The 22411-nt window shown below is 51.1% G+C and overlaps 1 protein-coding gene across 2 annotated transcripts in view; it reads left to right on the top strand.

Annotated features, from left to right (window-relative positions):
• The window catches only part of VAV1 (vav guanine nucleotide exchange factor 1), a 57731-nt gene that overhangs the window by 16295 nt on the left and 19025 nt on the right, over positions 1–22411 (top strand). For both annotated transcript variants that reach the window (XM_032783284.2, XM_032783276.2), the window contains exons 2-11: positions 1646–1762; positions 10517–10575; positions 11588–11653; positions 13385–13493; positions 13975–14070; positions 15547–15615; positions 19291–19394; positions 19973–20072; positions 21046–21141; positions 21783–21851. In XM_032783284.2, the coding sequence (XP_032639175.1) occupies positions 1646–1762; positions 10517–10575; positions 11588–11653; positions 13385–13493; positions 13975–14070; positions 15547–15615; positions 19291–19394; positions 19973–20072; positions 21046–21141; positions 21783–21851 (885 nt within the window). The remainder of the gene's footprint in view (positions 1–1645; positions 1763–10516; positions 10576–11587; positions 11654–13384; positions 13494–13974; positions 14071–15546; positions 15616–19290; positions 19395–19972; positions 20073–21045; positions 21142–21782; positions 21852–22411) is intronic.

The following is a 22411-nucleotide window of genomic DNA, read 5'->3' as shown; positions in this document are numbered from 1 at the left end:
GTTCAGAGCGCACGCAGGCCAGGAGTCTAAGCCATCTCTTCTGGGAGCAACTAGTAGACACAAATCTCAGGCCAGCTTTGAATGTCTCATGGGTTGCATCTAACCACTGAGACCTCACAGTGCTTTGGAGACATCTCTCAGTCTATTTCCGGGCTCAGACTTGGACCTTATCTGTGGTGGGATTTTAAGCCACTGCTTTAGTTACACTGGTGCAGCACAGAGAGGCCTTAAAGTGGGTGGAAACAGCCCCCCATGAGAATCTCCCCACAGAGGGGACCAGTGTGGAACTAGTAAGAGTCCTACAGCTACCGTGTTCCCAGCCTCATGGCCAGAATGTACTGCACTACAGCTATTTTCAGCTTCCTAGTGGAGCAGAGGAAGAATTAGAGCAGCCTTGAGGCTGCTCTAAATGATGCCGGTGGCCAGGCAGGGCCTCAGAATGCAGGGATTGGGAAGGGGTTGATAGCCCCTCTAGCCTTTTTGCTTCCCCAAGGCACAGCTTCTGGAAGGTATTTCGGCACCCAATTCCTATTGATTTCAGTGGAAGTTAGGAGCTCAAATACCTCTGATGGTCTGTGCCCAAATCTCTGGGAATAAGGATGTTTCTCCTAGAAGATCTGCTCTAGGAATTACTCTGGGGAAGTTTTATGGCCTGTTTTATACAGGAGGTCAGATGAATTTTTCCATCAACCTAGTGCTGTCTACATTAGGAGTTAGGTCAGCTTAACTACGCCGTTCAGGGGAGTGGATTTTTCACATGCCTGTGCTACGTAGCTGGGTTAACCTAAGTGTTTAGTGTAGACTAGCCCATAAGCTTGCAGATAGTGAAAATAAAGCATCATATTCATTACACTAAGCACAAATCTAATCCAGCATGGAGCTGGAAGCATTAAAGAAACAGGATTATGCACAGAAACTGCTCACCTCACCCTATCTGTGTCGCTCTGTCTTAAGCGTCTTCTTCATTTGTAAATATTGTGTCATGACCTGGCTGTGTCCGATTTCATCTCCCAGCACCAACCTTTGCTGCTTGGGTGACTGGAATGGCTTTCAGTATCCCGCACCTTCTCTGAGGAATCCCCCACCAGCACCGGAGCCCACCACCCTCTGTCTATGTGGGAAGTTGCTGGGACTCGAGAAGTCACGCTGAACTCTTTTCAGCCTCGTAGGTTTCTTTCCTCAGAGCTCCACTAACCCTTCTTAAGCCAGACAAATCTAGCCAGACCTTTGGTCTGACCCTCCGACTTCCTGTCTCGTGGGACTGCCCTGTCACCATTCCCAGATCCCTCTCTCTCGAGATCTGCTCTCCCCTTGACAAACCCCTTACAGAGGCTGCCAAGGCACGGGCCGAGCTGAGGGCTCAAGCAGATGAGCTGGCCCATAGCAGGCTCATGTCCTGGGGATTGAATGGGGGGTACGATGCTGCTGTACTGGTGGCCACCAGAACCAGCACAGGGGAGGCACTGGAGAGGAAAAGACCTGCCGCCCCTAATTTATTACCATGCATATGTAACGCAGCAGCCCCTGAGCCCCCGCCGTCAGGGATCAGGGCCCTATGGGGCTACCACAGACATGCGGCCATAAAAGGGAAGCCCCTGCCCCAATGAGCTTGCAGATTAAGCATCAACTCCTGTTTCCTTTTCAGTTCCTGTGTCTCAAGAACATCCGCACCTTCCTCTCCACCTGCTGCGATAAGTTCAGCCTGCGCAAGAACGAGCTCTTTGAAGTCTTCGATCTCTTCGACGTGCGGGATTTTGGGAAGGTCAGCCTTTGATTGGTTGGATTATTGATCGGATTCTATTTGGTGCCCGTCATTGTGGCGTCTGGGTGACTCAGTCTTTAATGCATTTTTTCCTCACAACCCCATTGCATGGCAGGGAGGTGCTAATGTCCTCGTGTTAAGGTGGGGAAACTGAGGCACAGGGCGGCGAAATGACTTGCCCATGGTTCCCCAGGGAGTCGGTGGCAGAGCAGGGAAGGAATCCCCAATCTTATTCTCAACTCTGAGATGGCTTGTGGGGAAATAGAAGCTCAAAGAGGGGAAGTGTCTTGATGAATGGCCGCAAAGAGCATCAGCCGTAAAGCCAAGAATCCTCGTGTCTAGTGTCCCTCTCTAACCACTAAACCACACTCGCTCTCAGAGCTGGTGATGAACCCACAAGACCTGGCTCCCAGTGCCACCTCCCCTCCGAATAACCACTAGACAGCACTCCCCTCCCAGGGCTGGCAATAGAACCCACGAGTCCTGACTCCCAGCTTCCCTGCTCTAACCACTAGACCCCACTGCCCTCCCCTACCAGAGCTGGAGAAAGAACTCAGAAGCCCTGGCTCCCTGGTGCCCCCCTGCTCCAAACACTAGCCCCCACCCCGCTCCCAGAGCTGTGGATAGAACCCAGGAGTCCTGACTCCCATCCGCTCCACACCTTGTTCTAACGTACCCCCACTGCTGTTTAGACATTGCCCATAGCCAAATAAATGGCCACTTTGTGTGTTTAGTATGTCATAGTGAGACACAGTGCCCCATTCTTGCCTCTCCCCCATCCACCCACACGAGAGAAGTGGAACCTGTTTTTGTTTTTTTTCAGTTTCTTTTTACACCTGAGGTTTCTCAAATAGTTTCAGAAAGAGTCAGACTCCTCCCAAACCCTGCTCCCCTGCCCCCTAACCCTAGCCTCAATGAGTCACTGCTAGCACTTAGCAGGTGCCGTAATGAGTGGTTAAATAGCGCGGCTTGAGAAGCCGTGAACCAATTTGGTGAAAAATATCACCATGTATCGAAACAGACCCATTTGCACAAAAAATATTTGTGATTTTTTGGGGTGACTTTTTGTGTGTGAAAATGTCGGTGGAAACTTTAGTGACCAATTGTGTGATAATGCTGAAAATTGCCATGAAAATATTAGCGAAGATTTTTTTGAAAACTTTAGTGGTTTTTGTGTATGAAAATCTTAGTGAACTTTTGGCTGGTGATACTGGTGGAAAATTGTGTGGCGATATTACTGAAAATATTCAGGACACTTTTTTAGTGATTTGGGAGAGATTTGGGAAAATGCACAAAGATTTTTGGGGAAAATATTAATAAAAATCTTCAAGAAATACTTGTGAGTTAGGGGCACAATATTTGTGGGGTTTTTTGGCAGACTCATTAACAAAGATAATGCTGCCTCCTGCTTTTGCCCTTCATCCAGGGCTTAATGGGTTCTGGGGCTTGCTGTGAAAAATGATCTTTGTCTGTTTGTTAACGTCACAGCACACTTAGTAACTACCTGGGAGGCTAGGAAAAGTGGTAAGTGATATTAACAAACACACAAGTGTCACTTTTCACAGATGCTAATAAGTCTGCTGTAAAAAGTGATACTTGCATGTTTGTTAATATCACTTTCCCCAGCAAGTCCCAGGACCCATTAAGCTCTGGATGGCGTGTGGGGGGATGGAAAGGGGAGGCAGCGGGGGCCCGCCATGCAGGGGATGGATGGGAGGCCAGGAAGGCAGCTGAGTCTGGGGAGGGGGCGGAGGGGAGGAGGGATGATGAACGTGTCTGCTGCCATGTGGCCAGGGCCAGGGCTCAGTGCCCGCTGCCAGAACCTGGAGCTGGGGACAGGAACTGCATGGCCGGAGCCAGGGATCAGAGCGCTGCTGTGCAGCCGGAGCTGTGGGTCAGCGCCCGGGGCCAGTGCCTGCTGCTGCAGGGCCAGAGCCTGGAGCTGGAGCCCAGGGGTGTGTAGCTGGAGTCAGGAGTCAGTGCCCGCCACTGCGTGGCTGGAGTCTGGGCCTGGAGCCGGGGGCCAGCGCTTGCTGCCACCCAGCTGGAACCAGGGGCAAGAGGCTGGAGCCTCGCAGCTGGAGGTCAGGGCCATGTGGCCAGAGCCGGGGGCAGCGGTCAGTACCCGCTGCCGCACGGTTGGAGCCCGGGGCCGCATTGCCAGGTTCTTGGAGTCCCACCGCTGGAGCCTGCCGCCCAACCCCTGCCCCGCAATGTGGATAAGAACTCACCTTGGTCCTGCACTGTTGTGCCCCACCTCTCTCCAGAGGTGCGCAGGGCAGCTCATCCAGGAGCAACAAAGGGGAGGCGCGTGATGCTTTGCCCCCCACGCCCTCCAGCACCGCCCAGGAGACTGTCATGGCCACACGTAAAGCCACTGGTGGCCACATTCGGCCATGGTGGTCATCTTTGAGAAATGTTTCTTTAGGGAGTGTCCACCTTTCCCCAAGAAGAGCTGGCTCGCTAGCCCTCCTGACCCCACTTGGTGTGTCTACACTGCACACGTAGACCAGGTCTGCGGGACCCAGGTTTGTGGACTAAGTGTTTCCCAGCCCAAGCTTGACTGTCCTCACTGCATCGTAAGCCAGTTGCTGGACCCAGCTTGCACTGCACGACTTGAAACTGTGGCTTGAGCTGTGTCCACATTACAAAATGACAGGGCTTGGACCCAAGTCACCACAGGACTTGGGCTCTGACCCAGCCCCCTAAAAGGGGTCTAGGTGCAGAGTGCTTGCTGACCTGAGTCAGACTGATCTGTGTGTAGACAAAAGGGGGGCTTGGGCTCAAACCTGAATCAGAGCCCAGGCTTGGGGTACGTCTACACTGCGATTATAAAACCCAGGGCGGCAAGGCTCAGAGCCCGGCCCAGCTGACTCGGGCTTGTGGGGCTAGAAATAGCAGTGTAGACATTCAAGCTGGACCCTGGGCTCCGAGACCCACCCCCAACCCGAGCTCAAACATCTACACTGCAATTTCACAGCCCTGCAATCCCGAATCAACTGATCTGGGCCACCCATGGGTCTTTGAGTGCAGTGTAGACATACCAGAATGTACAGTGTAGTCAGCATACCCACAGCTGCAGAAGAAAAATACCATCTATTAAAGGGCTCTTTAATCAATTGAAGAAAGGATCAGCAAGAACCAGCGGCTGGAAGGGAAAAGCCAGACTCATTCAAATTAGAAACAAGGCACCAATTTTAAACAATGTGTGGGGGGTAATCATTGCCAGAAACTCCCCAGTTAAGTGGTGGATTCTCCATCTCTTGAGGTTTTCAGATACAGCCTTTCTGGATGATGTTTTAGACAAACGCAAATGGTTGGGCTCAAGCTTTGATCTGATGCTCGAATGGTCTCGTCTGGTCCCAAAATCTGTGGATCTGCAAAGGCCGCGTTCTCACTGCATGCGAGACGCGCTTGCTGTGTCTCTGCGGCTCTGGCGCTGCAGCCCGTGTGTGGTTTTTCTTTTAGATCTTGCATCCTGTCGAGGTTGGGCCGCTCGCTAAGTTTCTGTTCTGCTGGGGCGTGGAAGAGGAGCTGGGGCTAGCAGCTTTCTCTGGCTTTCACAGAGCTGAATGGTTGGGTGCATGTGTCACGTACTGGCCGCGTACTGTGATGCTGCTGTGCGTCATGGGGGACGAGGGCTTCCCGGCGACAGGAGTGGAGGCTCAAAGTTAGACCCCTGGTGCTTCAGATCTGAGACTCGGGGATGGGATGGTGCAATGGTTAGAGCACTCACTGCCCAGCTGAGTGCAAGGCGCTGCTTTGCTACAGGCTTCCTGAGTGGCCTTGGGCAGATCTCCCTGTGCATCTGCTTCTCTAGCTATCAGATGGGGATCATAGCACTGCCTTATCTCCCAGGATTGTCTGAGGATAAATACAGATTAAAGAGAGTCAGGTGCTCAGACATTGTGATATTTGGGGCCATAAAAGTCTGATAGTATGAGGCAGTGTAGTCTAGTGGTTAGACCACTGAGCTGGGAGACCTGTGTTCTAGTGCTAGCTTTGCCAGTGACTGTGAGCAAATCATGTTGCCTCCCCGTGACTCAGTTTTCCCCTCTGTAAAATGGGGGATAACAAACCTCGCTTCCTTTGCAAAGTGCTTTGAGATGAAAAGCGCTAGATGACACTATGATTGCTATAGGTCATCCTCTGATACCTGCGCAGTGGCAGAAATGCCATTTGCTGTTGGCAGTATAGAGCCTGTGTGACACACACACAGTCGACCCAGTTCTGATTCCATCCAGGAGGGGGTTCGGGTGCTCAGAGTGTGTTACGTGTCCCCAGTTCTGTGCCTGAGTCACAGAGATGGTGGGTTGGTTAGAGCTGCAATGAAGCCGCTTCTGTAGCGGAAGCTGGAGAGACTCATGCTGAAAGCTGTGGAGATCCCCTGGTTCAGTGTCCCCTGGGCTGTCCACTCAGCAAGCTGCCTCCTATTTGCCTGGCATTTCCGACTATGGATCGATGGTCTCCTTACCTATGTGCCGGGGTCTAACATTTGTTAGTTAGTTTTGACTAACAGCTGCTTCTGGGTTCTCTCCCCAGCTTTGAGAGGGGAGTGCAGGGTTTAGAACAGGGTGGGCTAGGAGTCAGGACTCCTGGGTTCTAAATCCAGTTCTGGGAGGGGAGTGGCCTCAAGTGGGGGGCCTGGGAGCCTGGGAGTCTGGATTCTATTCCCATTTTTGCCACTGATCACCACACGACTTCAAGCACATTGTTTCCCTGCCCCCACCTCCCGTGCCTCAGTTTCCCCCTTTAAACTATGGAGAATTTCCTCTTTGGGATGGAGGATGCCCAGGTCAGTGTGTGAGAAATTGCCATTTGCAATCCTATGCTTGATGTTTGAACTGTCCTGTAATTTCCTTTTTCCGGGGATCTCACCTCTGCCATTGGCCTGCTGGATGAATTTGGGCAAGTTACTGCCTCACCTCCGTGCCTCAGTTTCCCCACCTGTACAGCAGGGATAGTGATATGGATTCCTTTGAAAAGGGCTTTGAGATCTACAGATGAAAAGTGCTCCAGGAGAATTAGCTCTTACTATTATAGGCCCCGGGCTCAGTTTGCTCCATTTTGAGACCTCAGCGACAGTGGAGCTGGCTGCGAGTCTGTAAGAATACGTGTAGAGAGGAGATTAGAACCTGGTGGGAGTGAGTTTGCTGGGCCTCAGCCCAGATCCTAGCAGGGCGCATCCCAAACCCTCACAATTGGCACTGATCTTGCCCCACCCCACGCTGGCAGCCTCAGAAGAGAGGTTGAAGCCTGAGCTGGGTCTCTCTCCCATGCACGCTGAGAACAGCTGATGCTCCACATTCCCTTACTACAATGATGCTGAGGACAGAGAAGTACTGAGGAGACCCGGGTTAGATTCCTTGCTCTGCCACAGCTTCTCTGTGTGACCTTGGGCAAATCTCTGTGCCTCAGTTCCTATCTGTATAATGGGCATAACAGCCCTGCTTTGCCATCCAGGGGGTGTTGTGGGAGTAAATGTGGTAAAGATTGTGAGGTGCTCAGACATGACACTGGTGGGGGTCAGATAAGCACCTAGGGAAAAGAGCTACTAGTTTACCGGGCTTTGGGGAAATGAAATAGGAACTGCCAGATCGAAAAAGTTCTTTGGGGCAGGGACTGTCTTTTTGTTGTATGTTTGTACAGCATCTAGCACAGTTAGCACCTGATCTTGTGACTAGGACTTCTAACACTACCGGAATACACCGAATAAATAATGTACAGTGCCTAGCACAATGGGGTCCTAGGCCAAGACTGGGGCTCCTAGGAGCTACCATAATATTCCTAATAAATAACAATAATAGTCAGACTCAAGAGTCCATCTAGTCCCATATTCTGCCTCAGACAGTGGCCAGCACCACACGCTGCAGAGGCTCATGTGGGATAATCTCCCCTCGGGAAAATCTTCTCTTAATCCCCAATAGTGAGGGGCTGTTTTGTCCCTGATGAATTTCTCTCTCTTCCAAAACATTTAACATTTGCTGGTCTAACTCCCCATCTGTTTTCTCTAGTTGTCACTCTTGATCTCGATGTCCCTTCTGGCTTTATAATCTATGAATCCCTTATTCTGTATCCGCATATTTGCCTCCTGTTCGCTTCAATCTCTCTTCATAGGAGAGTTCTTCCAGGCTCCTGATCATTCTTGTTGCCTGTCCCTGAAGCCCTCCATCCATGCACTTGGCTTCATGATCACTGGTAGTAAATCAACCTCCCCGCTGCCTCTCAGTGACTTGTGTGACAGTGACACCCTCCCCGGAGCTGCCTCCCATGAACCCTGCTGAACAGGGAAAAGGGAAAAGTTCCCCCACCGTACCCGAAAATGTGTCAAATAGTCTTGGCCAAGAAGGAAGTGGAGAGTTTTGTGCTTCCTCCCAGACAGGCCGGTCTGAGGTGACATAACCTGTACCACAGATCAAATGTCCCAAAATATCATGTAGAGATTCTCTGATCGCCCCTTTCTCCTCCCTGCCCTGCCCCCTTTAAGAGGCTTTAAGATGCCTATGGACCATTGATTGCCCAATCACGCCCCACCCCCTTGCTCCTGGCCCACTTTTGGCGTTAATTGGAGTAGGGTGCCACCTTTCTAATGGCTGGTAACTGGACCCCCAAGGCCTCGCCTCTTTCTGCAAAGCCCCTACTCCACCTTCCCCCAACCCACAATCAAAAAGCAGGACCTCAGGGCTTGCCAAATGGCACCCGGACACACAAGGGTGAAACCTGGACTGTCTGGTTGGCAACCCTAGATTGGAGTCACTTGGGGCTCCATCTCGGAGAGTCATCCGGAGCCACAGTGCGAGTTAGGTCCCACCGTACACACCCCAAACACTCACTTCCCTTGCTCCCCAACCAGCCCCGACGCTCCAGCTCTGTCTTAGGGAAGAAGGCAAGCGGTCAGTGCTGCAACATTTGCTTGGCAGGATCAGCACGCTGGGCAACGTCTGCAGGGCTCCCATGTCGCACTGCAGCACAGTGACATCGTTCTGGGTCTGGAATAGTCAGTTTAGCTGCCCTGACGTGTCCCTTAGGGTCACCTCTGTGTTGCTGGGTCGAGCCTAGAATTATTATTATTTATCATGATTATGGCCGTGCCTGGGAGCCCCAGTCACAGACCAAGACCTGCTGTGCCAGGTGCTGCACAAACACAGAGCAAAGAGAAATTCCTTGTTCCTCAGAGCTCACAATTCAAGTAACCTTCAATAGAACTCTGCCGCTGCGCGTCTGGGCCTGGTGAACTGCCCCAGAGTTCAGGGGCAAGGGTGAGAGCATTTCCTGCCACTGAACTGCTAGGTGACCTTGGGCAAGTCGCTTCCCCTCTCGGGTCTCTATTTCCCCACCCACGCTTTGTCTGTTTAGATTATAAACTCTTCAGGGCAGGGACTGTCTCTTACTGTGACTCTGCAGTGCCCAGCACAGTGAGGTCATTATCTCGGTGGGAGTCCGTGCAGTGCCCGGCACAACGGGGCCCTGATCTCGGTGGGGGTCTGTGCAGTGCCTGGCACAACGTGGCCCTGATCTCGGTGGGGGTCTGTGCAGTGCCCGGCACAACGGGGCCCTGATCTCGGTGGGGGTCTCTGCAGTGCCCGGCACAATGGGGCCCTGATCTCGGTGGGGGTCTCTGCAGTGCCCGGCACAATGGGGCCCTGATCTCGGTGGGGGTCTCTGCAGTGCCCGGCACAATGGGGCCCTGATCTCGGTGGGGGTCTCTGCAGTGCCCGGCACAATGGGGCCCTGATCTCGGTGGGGGTCTGTGCAGTGCCCGGCACAATGGGGCCCTGATCTTGGTGGGGGTCTGTGCAGTGCCCGGAACAATGGTGTGGGGGGGCTGATCTCACGCAGGATCTGTAGGTGCTGCTATAACACAAATAAATAAAAACAATAATAAATAACGGTTCCTGAGGAGTGAGTGGGTGTCCTCAGCTGGCCTTTGAGGAGCTCCAGTTTTGGTTTTGTGGTGCTTTCCCCATCACAGCAGCAGGGGGCACTCTGGAAGCAGGAGTTCAATATAGATTTATATTGCCCCTTTCAATCCAAGGGTCACAAAGTCCTTTAAACCACGTGTAGAGAAGAAGCCCCCAAAGCCCCCAGATAATTGGTGTGCTGTTTGTATGATATATGGTGCCTGAAAGAAGATCTGTGTCCAGGAGGGTTCTCCTTATCTATCTCCAGAGACAGCTGCTGGGCGGCTATTGTTCTGTTTTGCAGTCCAGATGCAGAGTGTTACAAAGGGGCTTTGTGTGTGAGAGACCCTGCATCTCTGAGTACATGCTCGTCTCGCTTTCATGGAGAGTTTACATTGGTTCTTTCTTGCTCTCTGGAATAAAAGCTCCCTGGACAGAGACATTTCTGTTTTTTATTTTTTGTACTTTGGGAAAGCCACACATTTGGGGATTGAGGTCAGTTGGCCCAGCAGGTTTTGGGGCTGGGAAAATCCTGGGAAGATCCCCAGCCTGCTGCTCATTTTAACCCAGGGCATGGAAACCCCTGGGGTTTAGCACCAAGGGGCCATATTTGCAACTGTGCTGAGCATTCAGCAGCTCCCCTGGGAGTCGGAATCTCCATTTCGCTCAGTGGGTGGGGGACCACTCTCCATTGCTCTCAGTTTAACATTCTCATGGGGCAACGCTGCATTCCCAGAGCCTTGGGGAGTTCCGATCCGGGTCCTGTGGGTCCAATCCACTCTTGCTACGGTTGCCACTCCTGCAATTGTCCATCTTGTCCACTGATGTAACACGCCCCTCTCTCCCCTTCCAGGTGATCGAGACCTTGTCGATTCTCTCATGGACTCAGATAGCTCAATCCAAGGGGATCATGTAAGTAAGGCTGGCAACGCACCCCGGTTGAGTGCTACTGCAAGGAATGTGAATATGCATATGTGGGGTGGCTTCATTTCTCTTTGGAATGTGCTGGTGAATGGGATAATAAGCCTGGTAGTTCATTAATATCACGTGGCCTCTCCTTGCTGAGAAGGATCCTAGTTTATGGCCCTAATCAGGCAGCCTTCACGGGTCTAGAATCCACGACCCAGGGATCCAGAGTCCCACACTGGGTGATATCGAGGGTAGGAATTTTCCAATAAATCATTTTTTCATTGGAAAATGCTGATTCATTGACACTAAAACTGGCTGTGAAAGTTGGCCCAATTCTTCCTGACTCGGAAGAAAGTTTTGAGATGGTCAGAATGTGTCGTTTGGACATTTTCAAAATGGAAAAATCCTAGTTCTCCAGTTGGAAACAACTTTTCATTGGGAGATTGAAGCTAATTGGACAGGTTTTAAAAAAAACAAACTTTTTTTTTTAAAAAGGGAATAAATTGGCTGGTCTAAACAAAACGTTTGAAATGATTGAAATGGAACTTTCCAATGCACCTGAAATGAAAAAAAAAATTACTTTTCTCAATCAGGTCTAGTTTCAAGATTGCAGCTTTTTGCCCCGAAGTCAATATGGGAAAAATTTTCAACTCTTATATTTACAGAACAGGAAAACTGTTCCCCATCAAACCATATCTGAGGGCCTAGTCCTGCCTCTCAGCCCTTCCCCTCAATTAGAAGTTATCAGCTGTGGTGGTGATGTGGTTAGTAAATGGCCATCTTGGTTGACCATGACATCTGTCTCTGTTTGCCCACGGACAGCCTCTTGAGTGACCCCTTCTGGCTGATCAGCTTCACAATAGGGGCAGGGATGCAGGGAGCCCTGTGCTGCTGGGACATGGGGCAGCAAGGGTAAAATGGGCCAGAGAAACGAACCCTCCTGGAGAGGAGATGTTTGCGAACGAGGCTTGCCCGCGTTATAACCTGATCATGAGCCATCTCTGTCCTCTTTCAGGCCCTTCCCCACCGAGGACAGCGTTGCGGACAATGACATTTACGGTGACCTTTCGGATCAGATTGAGTAAGTGCCCTCTGCATCTCCGCCAAAAGCCATAGGGGGTGACCTGGAGAGAGCATTGGCTTGGCACTCAGAAGGGTCCTGTTCCCTGCTTTTCCACTGGGTGACTCTGCCTCTCTAAAATGGAGACTACGCTCTTGGCTTTGTCTTACCTTTTTATATTGCAAACTGTTCGGGGCGGGGACTATCTCATTATGAGTCTGTGCAGTGTCCAACACGGTGCTTAGTTTGTCATGAAAAAGATGGTGCGGCCCAAGCCATTTTTTTACATTCATAACTGATGTGGCAAGTCTGGCTCTGAACGGCCAGGCCCGGAGACGCGGGGACTCTGAACGGCCAGGCCCAGAGGTCCTGGGGCTCAGCCTGGCACAAATTAAACACTGGCCTAGCACAAGGGGGACCCCAGTCTTGGTTGGGGTCTGTGCAGTGCCTGGAATAATGAGGGTCCTGATCTCGCTTGGAGTCTGTGAGGTGCCCGGCACAATGAGGGCTCCCATCTCTTTTGGGGTCTGTGCAGTGCCCAAGACAACAGGCCCTGATCTCAGTCGGGGTCTGTGTAGCGCCCAGCACAGTGGGGGGTGTGATCTCAGTCAGGGTCTATGCAGAGGGTTGCCAACTTTCTAATCATACAAAACCGAACACCCTTGCCCTGCCCCTTCCGCAAGGCCCTGCCCCTTTTCTGAGGCCCCTCCCCCACTCACACATTCCCCCCTCCCTCTGATGCTTGCTCTCCCCCACCTGCACTCACTCACATTCATCTTCATTGGGCTGGGGCAGGGGGTTGGGGTGTGGGAGGGGGTGAGCGGTCCAGCTGGGGGTACAGCCGAGGAAGAGGGCTTCAGAGTGTGGGATAGGACTCCAGGTATGGTTGGGGGAAGGGGTATGGGCTGTAGGCTGGGGGTGCGGGATCCAGGGTGAGGCCAGAAATGAGGGGTTCAGGGTGCAGGAGGGGGTTGGGGGGTGGGGTGCAGGAGCGTGTGTGGACTCTGGCTAGGAGTGTCGGCTCTGGGGTGGGGCTGGGGATGAGGTGTTTGGTGTGCAGGAGGGGGCTCAGGGCTGGGGTAGGGGATTGGAGTGCAGGAGGGGGTGAGGGGTACAGGCTCCAGGAGGCGCTCACCTCCGGCAGCTCCCGGAAGTGGCAATATGTCCCTCGGCTCCTAGGCAGAGGTGCGGCCAGGCAGCTCTGCACACTGCCCCTTTCTGCAGATGCTGCTCCTGCAGCTCCCATTGGTCACGGTTCTAGGCCAATGGGAGCTGCAGAGCCAGCGCTTGGGGTGGGGGACACTGTATGGACCCCTCCGGCCAACTCTACCTCTAGGGGCCGGGGAGCAAGGTAAGGAGCCTGCCAGTCCTGCCAACCGGACTTTTAACGGCTCGGTCAGTGGTGCTGACCGGAGTTGCCAGAGTCCCTTTTGGACCAGGTGTTCCTGTCAAAATCCAGACACCTGGCATCCTAGCAACATCAGGCACAATGGGAGCCCTGTTCTTAGTCCAGGTCTGTGCAATGCCTGGCACAATGGGGCCCTGATCTCAGTCAGGGTCTGTGCAGATATTAATCAGAAAGTGTTGAGGAACCCTTGGGGGAACTTATCACTTCTGAGAATCAGACCACTTATTAAGGTGCCTAAATATTGAACTTTGGCCCTTGAGTTTGAACATCTGGACTGTTCTGCAAGATAAGGGGTCCGACCCGGTCCAGGGCACTGAGCTTCCTTCTCGCTCTCAACTCCTCAGTGACACGGTGGAGGAAGATGACGACCTGTACGACTGCGTGGAGAATGAGGAGGCGGAAGGAGATGAAATCTATGAAGACCTGATGAGGTCGGAGCCAGTTGTCATGCCAGTAAGTAATAGGAAGGATGTGTTACTGAGTCCCTGCTGCTGGAGTAGGCTGTACCCCGAAGGTGGCTTGAGGTATTCAGCATATGGAGATATCCTCGGACTCCTGGGTTCCATTCTCAGGGGAGGGGAATGTGAGCCAAAGGTCAAAGCCAGGGGCTGGGAGTCAGGACTCCTGGGTTCTGTTCCCAGCTCTGATAGAGGAGTAGGATGTAGAGGTTAGAGGAAGGCATAGCAGTCAAGACTCCTGGAAAGGGAGTGGGGTCCAGGGGGTAGAGCAGAGAGGAGAGGGAGTCAGCACTCCTGGGCTTTGTTCCCAGCTTGGGAAGAGAGCTGTTGTCTAGTGGTTAGAGTAGGGGGGTTTGAGTCTGGGTCCCTGGATTCGATTACTAGCTTGGGGACGGTCGTGGGATCTCCAGCTGGGCATCTGGCCCCCAGGGTTAAGGTTACTGAATGTCAAGAATCTGCACTGTGTCTTCCTGCAGCAGAAGATGACAGAGCTGGATAAGCGGAACTGCTGCCTTCAAGAAATCAGACAGACGGAGGAGAAATACACAGACACACTAGAATCCATCTACCAGGTAGGAAAGGTGGGCGGCCCACCGGTCCTGCCATCTCTGCTGGCCACTCGGCCAGCTGGGGGTGTGGACGTTTCTCCTGGTAACATAGGCAGAGGTATGACATGGTGAACAAGGGGCTCATCTCAGTTTGGGTTCCCCTGCCCCCTTAATGGGAGGGCTGTGTGGGCGGCAGGAGCTGGGAGGACACCCTCGAAAAGGCCAGGTTGGCATGAAAGAGGGTCAGAGCCAATGACGGCATGAGGCCAAAGGTTGCGGTGGTGTTACTTGGGGTGGAGGCAGTGACTACAGAGTGTATAGCCCTTTAGTGGCTCCACTATACGTAGCCATATAAAAGAGTCTATGACCAGCTTTTAGCTCCAGACGCGGCAGATTCAGTCCACACAGACGCCCGCCCCACCATGGGGGATGAGTTTGCTAGTTCTCACCATACCTAAGGAGAAGAGGAGCTTTACCCCAGAGCTGGTAGAAAAATGCTGAGGGTTCTGCAAAACGTTTAATTGAGAACACAATTTTCAGTGACCAATTTTGATTTTTCATCAAAAACCTGACATGTTTTTGACGAAAAAGTGAAAAGAACAGAAACAACCTCAAAGAGTTTTGGTCCAAAGCTGAACATTTTTCAGTTTTCTGACCCAAAAAAGAAAAATCGAAAATGATGGAGGAAGGCAGGCGCTTTCTGTGAAAATGTCAACACTCCAATTTTCCATACAAAAAAATGTCAACAGAAAAATTTGGACCAACCTTTAACTCCTGAATCACTTTAATCTTTAACCTTCAAGCTTAGAGACATAGAATGATAGATTCCAAGCCTACAAAGGCCCATGGTGATCATCTAGTCTCACCTCCTTGATGTCGCAGGCCAAAGCGATCTACCTAGAGTAGATCTTTTACAAAAACATCCAATTTTGATTTGAAAAGTGATGGGCGAATCCACTACAACCCTTGGTCAATTGTTTCAATGGTCAGTTACCCTCCTCGTTAAAAGTTTATGCCTTGTTTCTAGTCTGAATTTGTTTAGCTTCAACTTCCAGCCATTGGATCACGTTAGACCTTTCTCTGCTAGACAGAAGAGACCGTTCTCTAATATTTGTTTCCCATGTCAGTATTTATTGGCCATAATCACATCACCCCTTAACTTTCTCTCTGTTGAGCTAAATAGATTGAGCTCACTTTAACTTTGGACTGAACGAAGCTTTAACTCCTGGACCACTTTAACTTTCAACCTTTAGTGTACACATTTGGCCTTGAACCCCTGAATCACAGAGGCACATGTTTTACCCTCTCCAGGAAGGTGGCCCCTTTAAATGACAATGCTGTTTCCTTGCCCACTACCCCATCTGCAGTCCCAGCAACCCCTTCCCCCTTAGGTCTGTTCCATGAAAATCCAGCCAGGGTTTGTCTGTGGAATCTGGCCCCTGAGCTGTGTGATTCAGACAGGTCTGCCCTGCATGATGACTTCCCGTTGTGTGTTTGCAGCACTTTATGAAGCCCCTGCAGAGATTTCTAAAGCCCGAGGACACGGAGAACATTTTCATCAACATCGAGGTAAGTTGCTCTCTTCTTCATATACCTCTCCTGACTTGAAGTAAGCTTTGTCCTGGAAACCCAGGCTAAATACCACCCATTAATGCACCTTCCCTGTTTAGAGGACTGTGTGACTCAGAAGTTCAGTGTGTGCTACATATCCCTCCCATTCCAGTGGCTGTTCCACAAAGTGGATAACAACCTGCTATTGCTAGCAGTGGATAGAGTTGCTCTTTTATCTCAAAAGGCAGCAGCCTGTGTTGAAGGCCCTGGATCCAGATTTCACTGGCAATCCATGCAGGGGTAGTTATGAATGTCACCCTATCGCCTGCAGCAGGTCATGGGTAGGTTCCTAGAACTGAAAGGCTCTGGTAGGGGAGTGTGGCCTGCTGGTTAGGACGAGCTAGCTTAGTAGTCAGAACTCCTGGGTTCTATTCCTGGCTCTAGGAAGGAGTCTGGTCTAGGGGTTAGATCAAGATGGATTGTTAGTCAGGACTCCTGGGTTCTATTTCTGGATAGGGGTTGTTAGAACAGGGGGATCTCATTAACACCAGCTGAAGAGTCTGGCCCATTGACTCCAGTGGGGCTGCACTCGCTGGCGATCTGGCCCCACTGATATATTTGTTCTGTACAGAGTGTACAGGACCCAGTACAATGGGATCCTGCTCCATCAGTGGGGACTGGGCAAATTTCACATCAGGTGTTAGCCCAGGGAGACTTTAACTTCCCAGATATAGACTGGAGGACAAGTGCTACTAATAATAATAGGGCTCAGATTATTCTGGATGTGACAGCTGATGGATTTCTTCACCAAGTAGTTGAAGAACCAACAAGAGGGGAAGCCATTTTAGATTTGGTTTTGGTGAGTAGTGAGGACCTCATAGAAGAAATGGTTGTAGGGGACAACCTTGGTTGAGTGATCATGAGCTAATTCAGTTCAAACTAGATGGAAGGATAAACAAAAAAGAGATCTGGGACTAGGGTTTTTGATTTCAAAAGGGCTAACTTTAAAGAATTAAGGAAATTAGTTAGGGAAGTGGATTGGACTGAAGAACTTGTGGATCTAAAGGCGGAGGAGGCCTGGAATTACTTCAGTCAAAGTTGCAGAAACTATCAGAAGCCTGCATCCCAAGAAAGGGGAAAAAAAAATCATAGGCAGGAGTTGTAGACCAAGCTGGATGAGCAAGCATCTCAGAGAGGTGATTAAGAAAAAGCAGAAAGCCTACAAGGAGTGGAAGATGGGTTGGATTAGCAAGGAAAGCTACCTTAGTGAGGTCAGAACATGTAGGGATGAAGTGAGAAAGGCCAAAAGCCATGTAGAGTTGGACCTTGCAAAGGAATTAAAAAACCAATAGTAAAAGGTTCTATAGCCATATAAATAAGAAGAAAACAAAGAAAGAAGAAGTGGGACCGCTAAACACTGAGGATGGAGTGGAGGTTAAGGATAATCTAGGCATGGCCCAATATCTAAACAAATACTTTGCCTCAGTCTTTAATGAGGCTAATGAGGAGCTTAGGGATAATGGAAGGATGACAAATGGGAATGAGGATATGGAGGTAGATATTACCACATCCGAGGTAGAAGCCAAACTCGAACAGCTTAATGGACTAAATCGGGGGCCCAGATAATCTTCATCCAAGAATATTAAAGGAACTGGCACATGAAATTGCAAGCCCATTAGCAAGAATTTTTAATGAATCAGTAAACTCAGGGGTTGTACCGTACGACTGGAGAATTGCTAACATAGTTCCTATTTTTAAGAAAGGGAAAAAAGTGATCCTGAGTAACTATAGGCCTGTTAGTTTGACATCTGTAGTATGTAAGGTCTTGGAAAAAATTTTGAAGGAGAAAGTAGTTAAGGACATTGAGGTCAATGGTAATTGGGACAAAATACAACATGGTTTTACAAAAGGTAGATCGTGCCAAACCAACCTGATCTCCTTCTTTGAGAAGGTAACAGATTTTTAGACAAAGGAAATGCAGTGGATCTAATTTACCTCGATTTCAGTAAGGCATTTGATACGGTTCCACATGGGGAATTATTAGTTAAATTGGAAAAGATGGGGATCAATATGAAAATTGAAAGGTGGATAAGGAACTGGTTAAAGGGGAGACTACAACGGGTCGTACTGAAAGGTGAACTGTCAGGCTGGAAGGAGGTTACTAGTGGAGTTCCTCAGGGATCAGTTTTGGGACCAATCTTATTTAATCTTTTTATTACTGACCTTGGCACAAAAAGTGGGAATGTGCTAATAAAGTTTGCGGATGACACAAAGCTGGGAGGTATTGCTAACACAGAGAAGGACCGGGATATCATACAGGAAGATCTGGATGACCTTGTAAACTGGAGTAATAGTAATAGGATGAAATTTAATAGTGAAAAGTGCAAGGTCATGCATTTAGGGATTAATAACAAGAATTTTAGTTATAAATTGGGGACACATCAGTTGGAAGTAACAGAGGAGGAGAAGGACCTCGGAGTATTGGTTGATCACAGGATGACTATGAGCCGCCAATGTGATATGGCCGTTAAAAAAGCTAATGCAGGTTTTAGGATGCATCAGGCGAGGTATTTCCAGCAAGAGATAAGGAGGTGTTAGTACCATTATACAAGGCACTGGTGAGACCTCATCTGGAATACTGTGTGCAGTTCTGGTCTCCCATGTTTAAGAAGGATGAATTCAAACTGGAACAGGTACAGAGAAGGGCTACTAGGATGATCCGAGGAATGGAAAACCTGTCTTATGAAAGGAGACTCAAAGAGCTTGGCTTGTTTAGCCTAACCAAAAGAAGGCTGAGGGAGATATGATTGCTCTTTATAAATATATCAGAGGATAAATATTAGGGAGGGAGAGGAATTATTTAAGCTTAGTACCAATGTGGACACAAGAACAAATGGATATAAACTGGACACTAGGAAGTTTAGACTTGAAATTAGATGAAGGTTTCTAACCATTAGAGGAGTGAAGTTCTGGAACAGCCTTCAAGGGGAGTAGTGGGGGCAAAAGACATATCTGGCTTCAAGACTAAGCTTGATAAGTTTATGGAGGGGATGGTATGATGGGATAGCCTAATTTTGGCAATTAATTGATCTTTGATTATCAGCAGGTAAATATGCCCAATGGTCTGTGATGGGATGTTAGATGGGTGGGATCTGAGTTACTACAGAGAATTCTTTCCTGGGTGCTGGCTGGTGAGTCTTGCCCACATGCTCAGGTTTAACTGACCATATTTGAGGTCAGGAAGGAATTTTCCTCCAGGGCAGATTGGCAGAGGCCCTGGAGGTTTTTCGCCTTCCTCTGCAGCATGGGGCACGGGTCACTTGCTGGAGGATTCTCTGCAGCTTGAGGTCTTCAAACTACAATTTGAGGACTTCAATAACTCAGACATAGGTTAAGGGTTTGCTACAGGATGGGTGAGATTGTGTGGCCTGCGTTGTGCAGGAGGTCAGACTAGATGATCATAATGGTCTCTTCTGACCTTAAAGTCTATGAGTCTATGAGTCTATGTCCCAGTGGGTTCCACAGTCTAATCCTGGGGTCTAGATCTAAGTCCGCCTCCCCTGGGACTCCAGCATGGGACTTGTGGTGCATGTGATATTTCTGTACAGCCCATAGCTGGTGACTGAGCTAGTTGTGGCAGGATGAGTTGCTCTGAGCTGATTTCCTCCCACCTCCCCCACAACATGCTCCTAGGACCTCGTGAAGGTGCATCGATTCTTCTTGGATGACTTGAAGAACGTCCTGTCCTTCAGCAATGCCCAGAACCTCTACCAGGTCTTTATCAAGTACAAGGAAAGGTGAGGCTTGTCCGGAAAGGTGAGGGTGGGGAGAAGAACCCTTGGCGAGGAGTGGAGGAGCTTCCCCTACTGGGGTCACTTGAGCATGCTCTGAAGCCACATGTTCTTCCGCATCCCCCTTGACCCAGACAGTCTTGCTGGGGTGACGGTCGGTTCCCCTTTCTCCTTCCTGCCCCGAGAGCTCAGTGTCTAGAAGAATCCGTGGAGATGCCCCCTTCTCACCACTGCCCCCACCCCACTTCTGTATTCCCTGCCCCCGTGGTTCCCCCTGCTGAGCAAGAAAGCTAAGCCCACCTCGTAGGAGTTCTCTTTGCACTCTGAGAGCGGAGGTGGGACCAGGGAGTCAGGGCACAGCTGGTTCCTGTGTCCCCCACTCTCCGTTCCCAGGATACGGGGCTCCCAGCACCTCCTTCCTGAGTTCCCACCTTTCTTTCTCCCTCCCTCCCTCGCTCCCCTTGCCTGTGGGTGGAGACAGGAAGAAGACAAGTGAAGGGTTCTTTCCAGACTTGGCCAGGGCCACATTCCAGCTCTCTCTCCCCTCTCCCAGCTCATGGCCATGCTCCCCTTTGCCCTCCCAGGTTCCTGCTCTATGGCAGATACTGCAGTCAGGTGGAAGCCGCCAGCCGGTGTCTGGACCAAGTGGCTGGTGCCAGCATGGACGTGAGGATGAAGCTGGAGGTCAGGGCCATGGTTCTGTATCATCCTACTCACTCCCCATCCATCCTCTAACTATAGCCCCACCCCCTACGTCCCTCTGTGCTAACGGGAACCCCCTAAGCTGGAACAGGCTGGGGATATCAGAGGGCATGACAGATGTGCCATCGTCAGGGGGGTTCAGAGGTCTGGTGAGAGGTGCCATCGGGCCTGGGGGCTCAGAGGGCACGGCAGGAGATGTCATTGGATCGGGGGTTCAGAGGGCACGGCAGGAGGTGCAGGGCTGGGGGGTTCAGAGGGCACGGCAGCAGGTGCAGGATCGGGGGCTCAGAGGGCACGGCAAGAGATGCAGGGCTAGGGGGTTCAGAGGGCACGGCAGCAGGTGCAGGATTGGGGAGCTAAGAGGGCACGGCAGGAGATGCAGGGTCGGGGGGCTCAGAGGGCACGGCAGGAGGTGCAGGGCCAGGGAGTTCAGAGGGCACAGCAGGAGGTGCAGGGCCAGGGGTTTCAGAAGCCACAGAGCAGGTGCAGGGTCAGGGGCTCAGAGGGCATGGCAGGAGGTGCAGGATAGGGGGGTTCGGAGGGCATGGCAGGAGGTGCAGGGCTCGGGGGCTCAGAGGGCACAGCAGGAGGTGCAGGGTCGGGGGGCTCAGAGGGCACGGCAGCAGGTGCGGGGTCAGGGGGCTCAGAGGGCACGGCAGCAGGTGCGGGGTCAGGGGGCTCAGAGGGCACGGCAGCAGGTGCAGGGTCGGGGGGCTCAGAGGGCACGGCAGCAGGTGCAGGGTCGGGGGGCTCAGAGGGCACGGCAGGAGGTTCCATGGGGACACGAGGTGGATTGGTTCCGAAGTCCTGGCTCATGCAGGAGCTAGCTGGGGCCCTATGGGGGTCCCATCACATAGGACTGGCCCTAGTCTTTGTGGGTCCTTCTGGCCAGGCCCTCAGCACATTGGCATCTCCTCCTGCCAACGCTGTCCTGTCCTGCAATCCTGTTGTGTAGGAATGCTCCCAGCGAGCCAACAATGGGCGCTTCACCCTGCGTGACCTGCTAATGGTGCCCATGCAACGGGTGCTGAAATACCATCTGCTCCTGCAGGTATGGACCCTCGGCTGTAAGCTGGGAATGAGCACGAAGGACCCTGGTCAATGGGGGGTGGGCTATGCAGAAGGGTCATGGATTGGGAATCAGGACACCTGGGTTCTATTTTCAGCTCAGGGAGGGGAGTAGGGTCTTGTGGGCTAAAGGAGGGAGTAGGCTGTGGATCTATTCGTGTCTGTGCCATTGGCCTGCTGTGTGACCATGGCCAAGTCCTTTCCCCTCTCTGTGCCCCAGTTTCCCTCTATAAAATAGGCAGAACAATGACCACCATCAGAAAAAAACAAAACCTATAGGTGTTCGGCATGATATAATTCCCCTCAGTACCAGCTGGGTCTGGCCAGCTCTTCAGTCGAAGCCTGGGGTCAGCTTCAGACTAGAAAGTCTGCTCTTCGGGGCGGGAACTGTCTATGTTCTCTTTGTTTGTACAGGACGTGTGTCCTGGGCCATAACTGGAGCACCTAGGTGCTATCACAATATACCTAATAAATAACATACAGCACCCAGCACTATATGGGCTCCTGGCTCTGTCCCATGATGCTTCGCTCTGGGGAGCTGGGGAACCCTGGCACCCTCTGTTAGAGGAGCCAGAAATGCCTTTGAGTCAGTCAAATCCGTCCCGGTTTCTTTCCTCTCTCCAGGAGCTGGTGAAACATACGGTGGAGCCGACAGAAAAGGAGAACTTGCGGCTGGCGCTGGATGCCATGCGGGTGAGGCCGGCTCTGCGTCTCCCGGGTGCTGTCAACTTTCAGGACAGTCAGGAGGGTCTCTCAGTGTTTTGGTTGCCAGACTTGGGCTGGCGCAAAACTCTCCGGGGCCTGGTGGGTGGTTGTGTGCATCAGAGGGACTTATGCTTGGGAGGTGAGGGTAGGAAAGTTCCTGTTTAAGGCTGGGTGGAAAAGGGACTTTCCTTCCTGGGGGAAATTCTGACATTGCGAGGGACGGGGAGGGGGTGGGGGACGAGGACCATTGTCCTGAGGCTGAAATTTTCCTCAGAATGGAAATTCTGAAAAATGTTGATTCCGAAACATCTCAGTGACTCGAGGGCTTGTGGAGACGTGGAAATGGATCGAAATAGCTGTTCCGGAATAATTACCGAATAACAAAGCCAAGTCTGGGATAATTATTTTAAAATGAGTAATAAGAATAAAATCTATCCCAGAATAATTATAACAATAAAATAACCATAGTAATGAAAATAATAATTATAAGCAGTTACTCTGGAAGAATTATTAAATAAATGACGTTATAGTAATAATTATAAATACCT

This window comes from Chelonoidis abingdonii, chromosome 26 (genome assembly GCF_003597395.2).
Source record: "Chelonoidis abingdonii isolate Lonesome George chromosome 26, CheloAbing_2.0, whole genome shotgun sequence".
NCBI lineage: Eukaryota > Metazoa > Chordata > Testudines > Testudinidae > Chelonoidis > Chelonoidis abingdonii.
The sequence above is the reverse complement of the archived record's forward strand: the minus strand, read 5'-3'. Positions and strand labels throughout refer to the sequence as shown.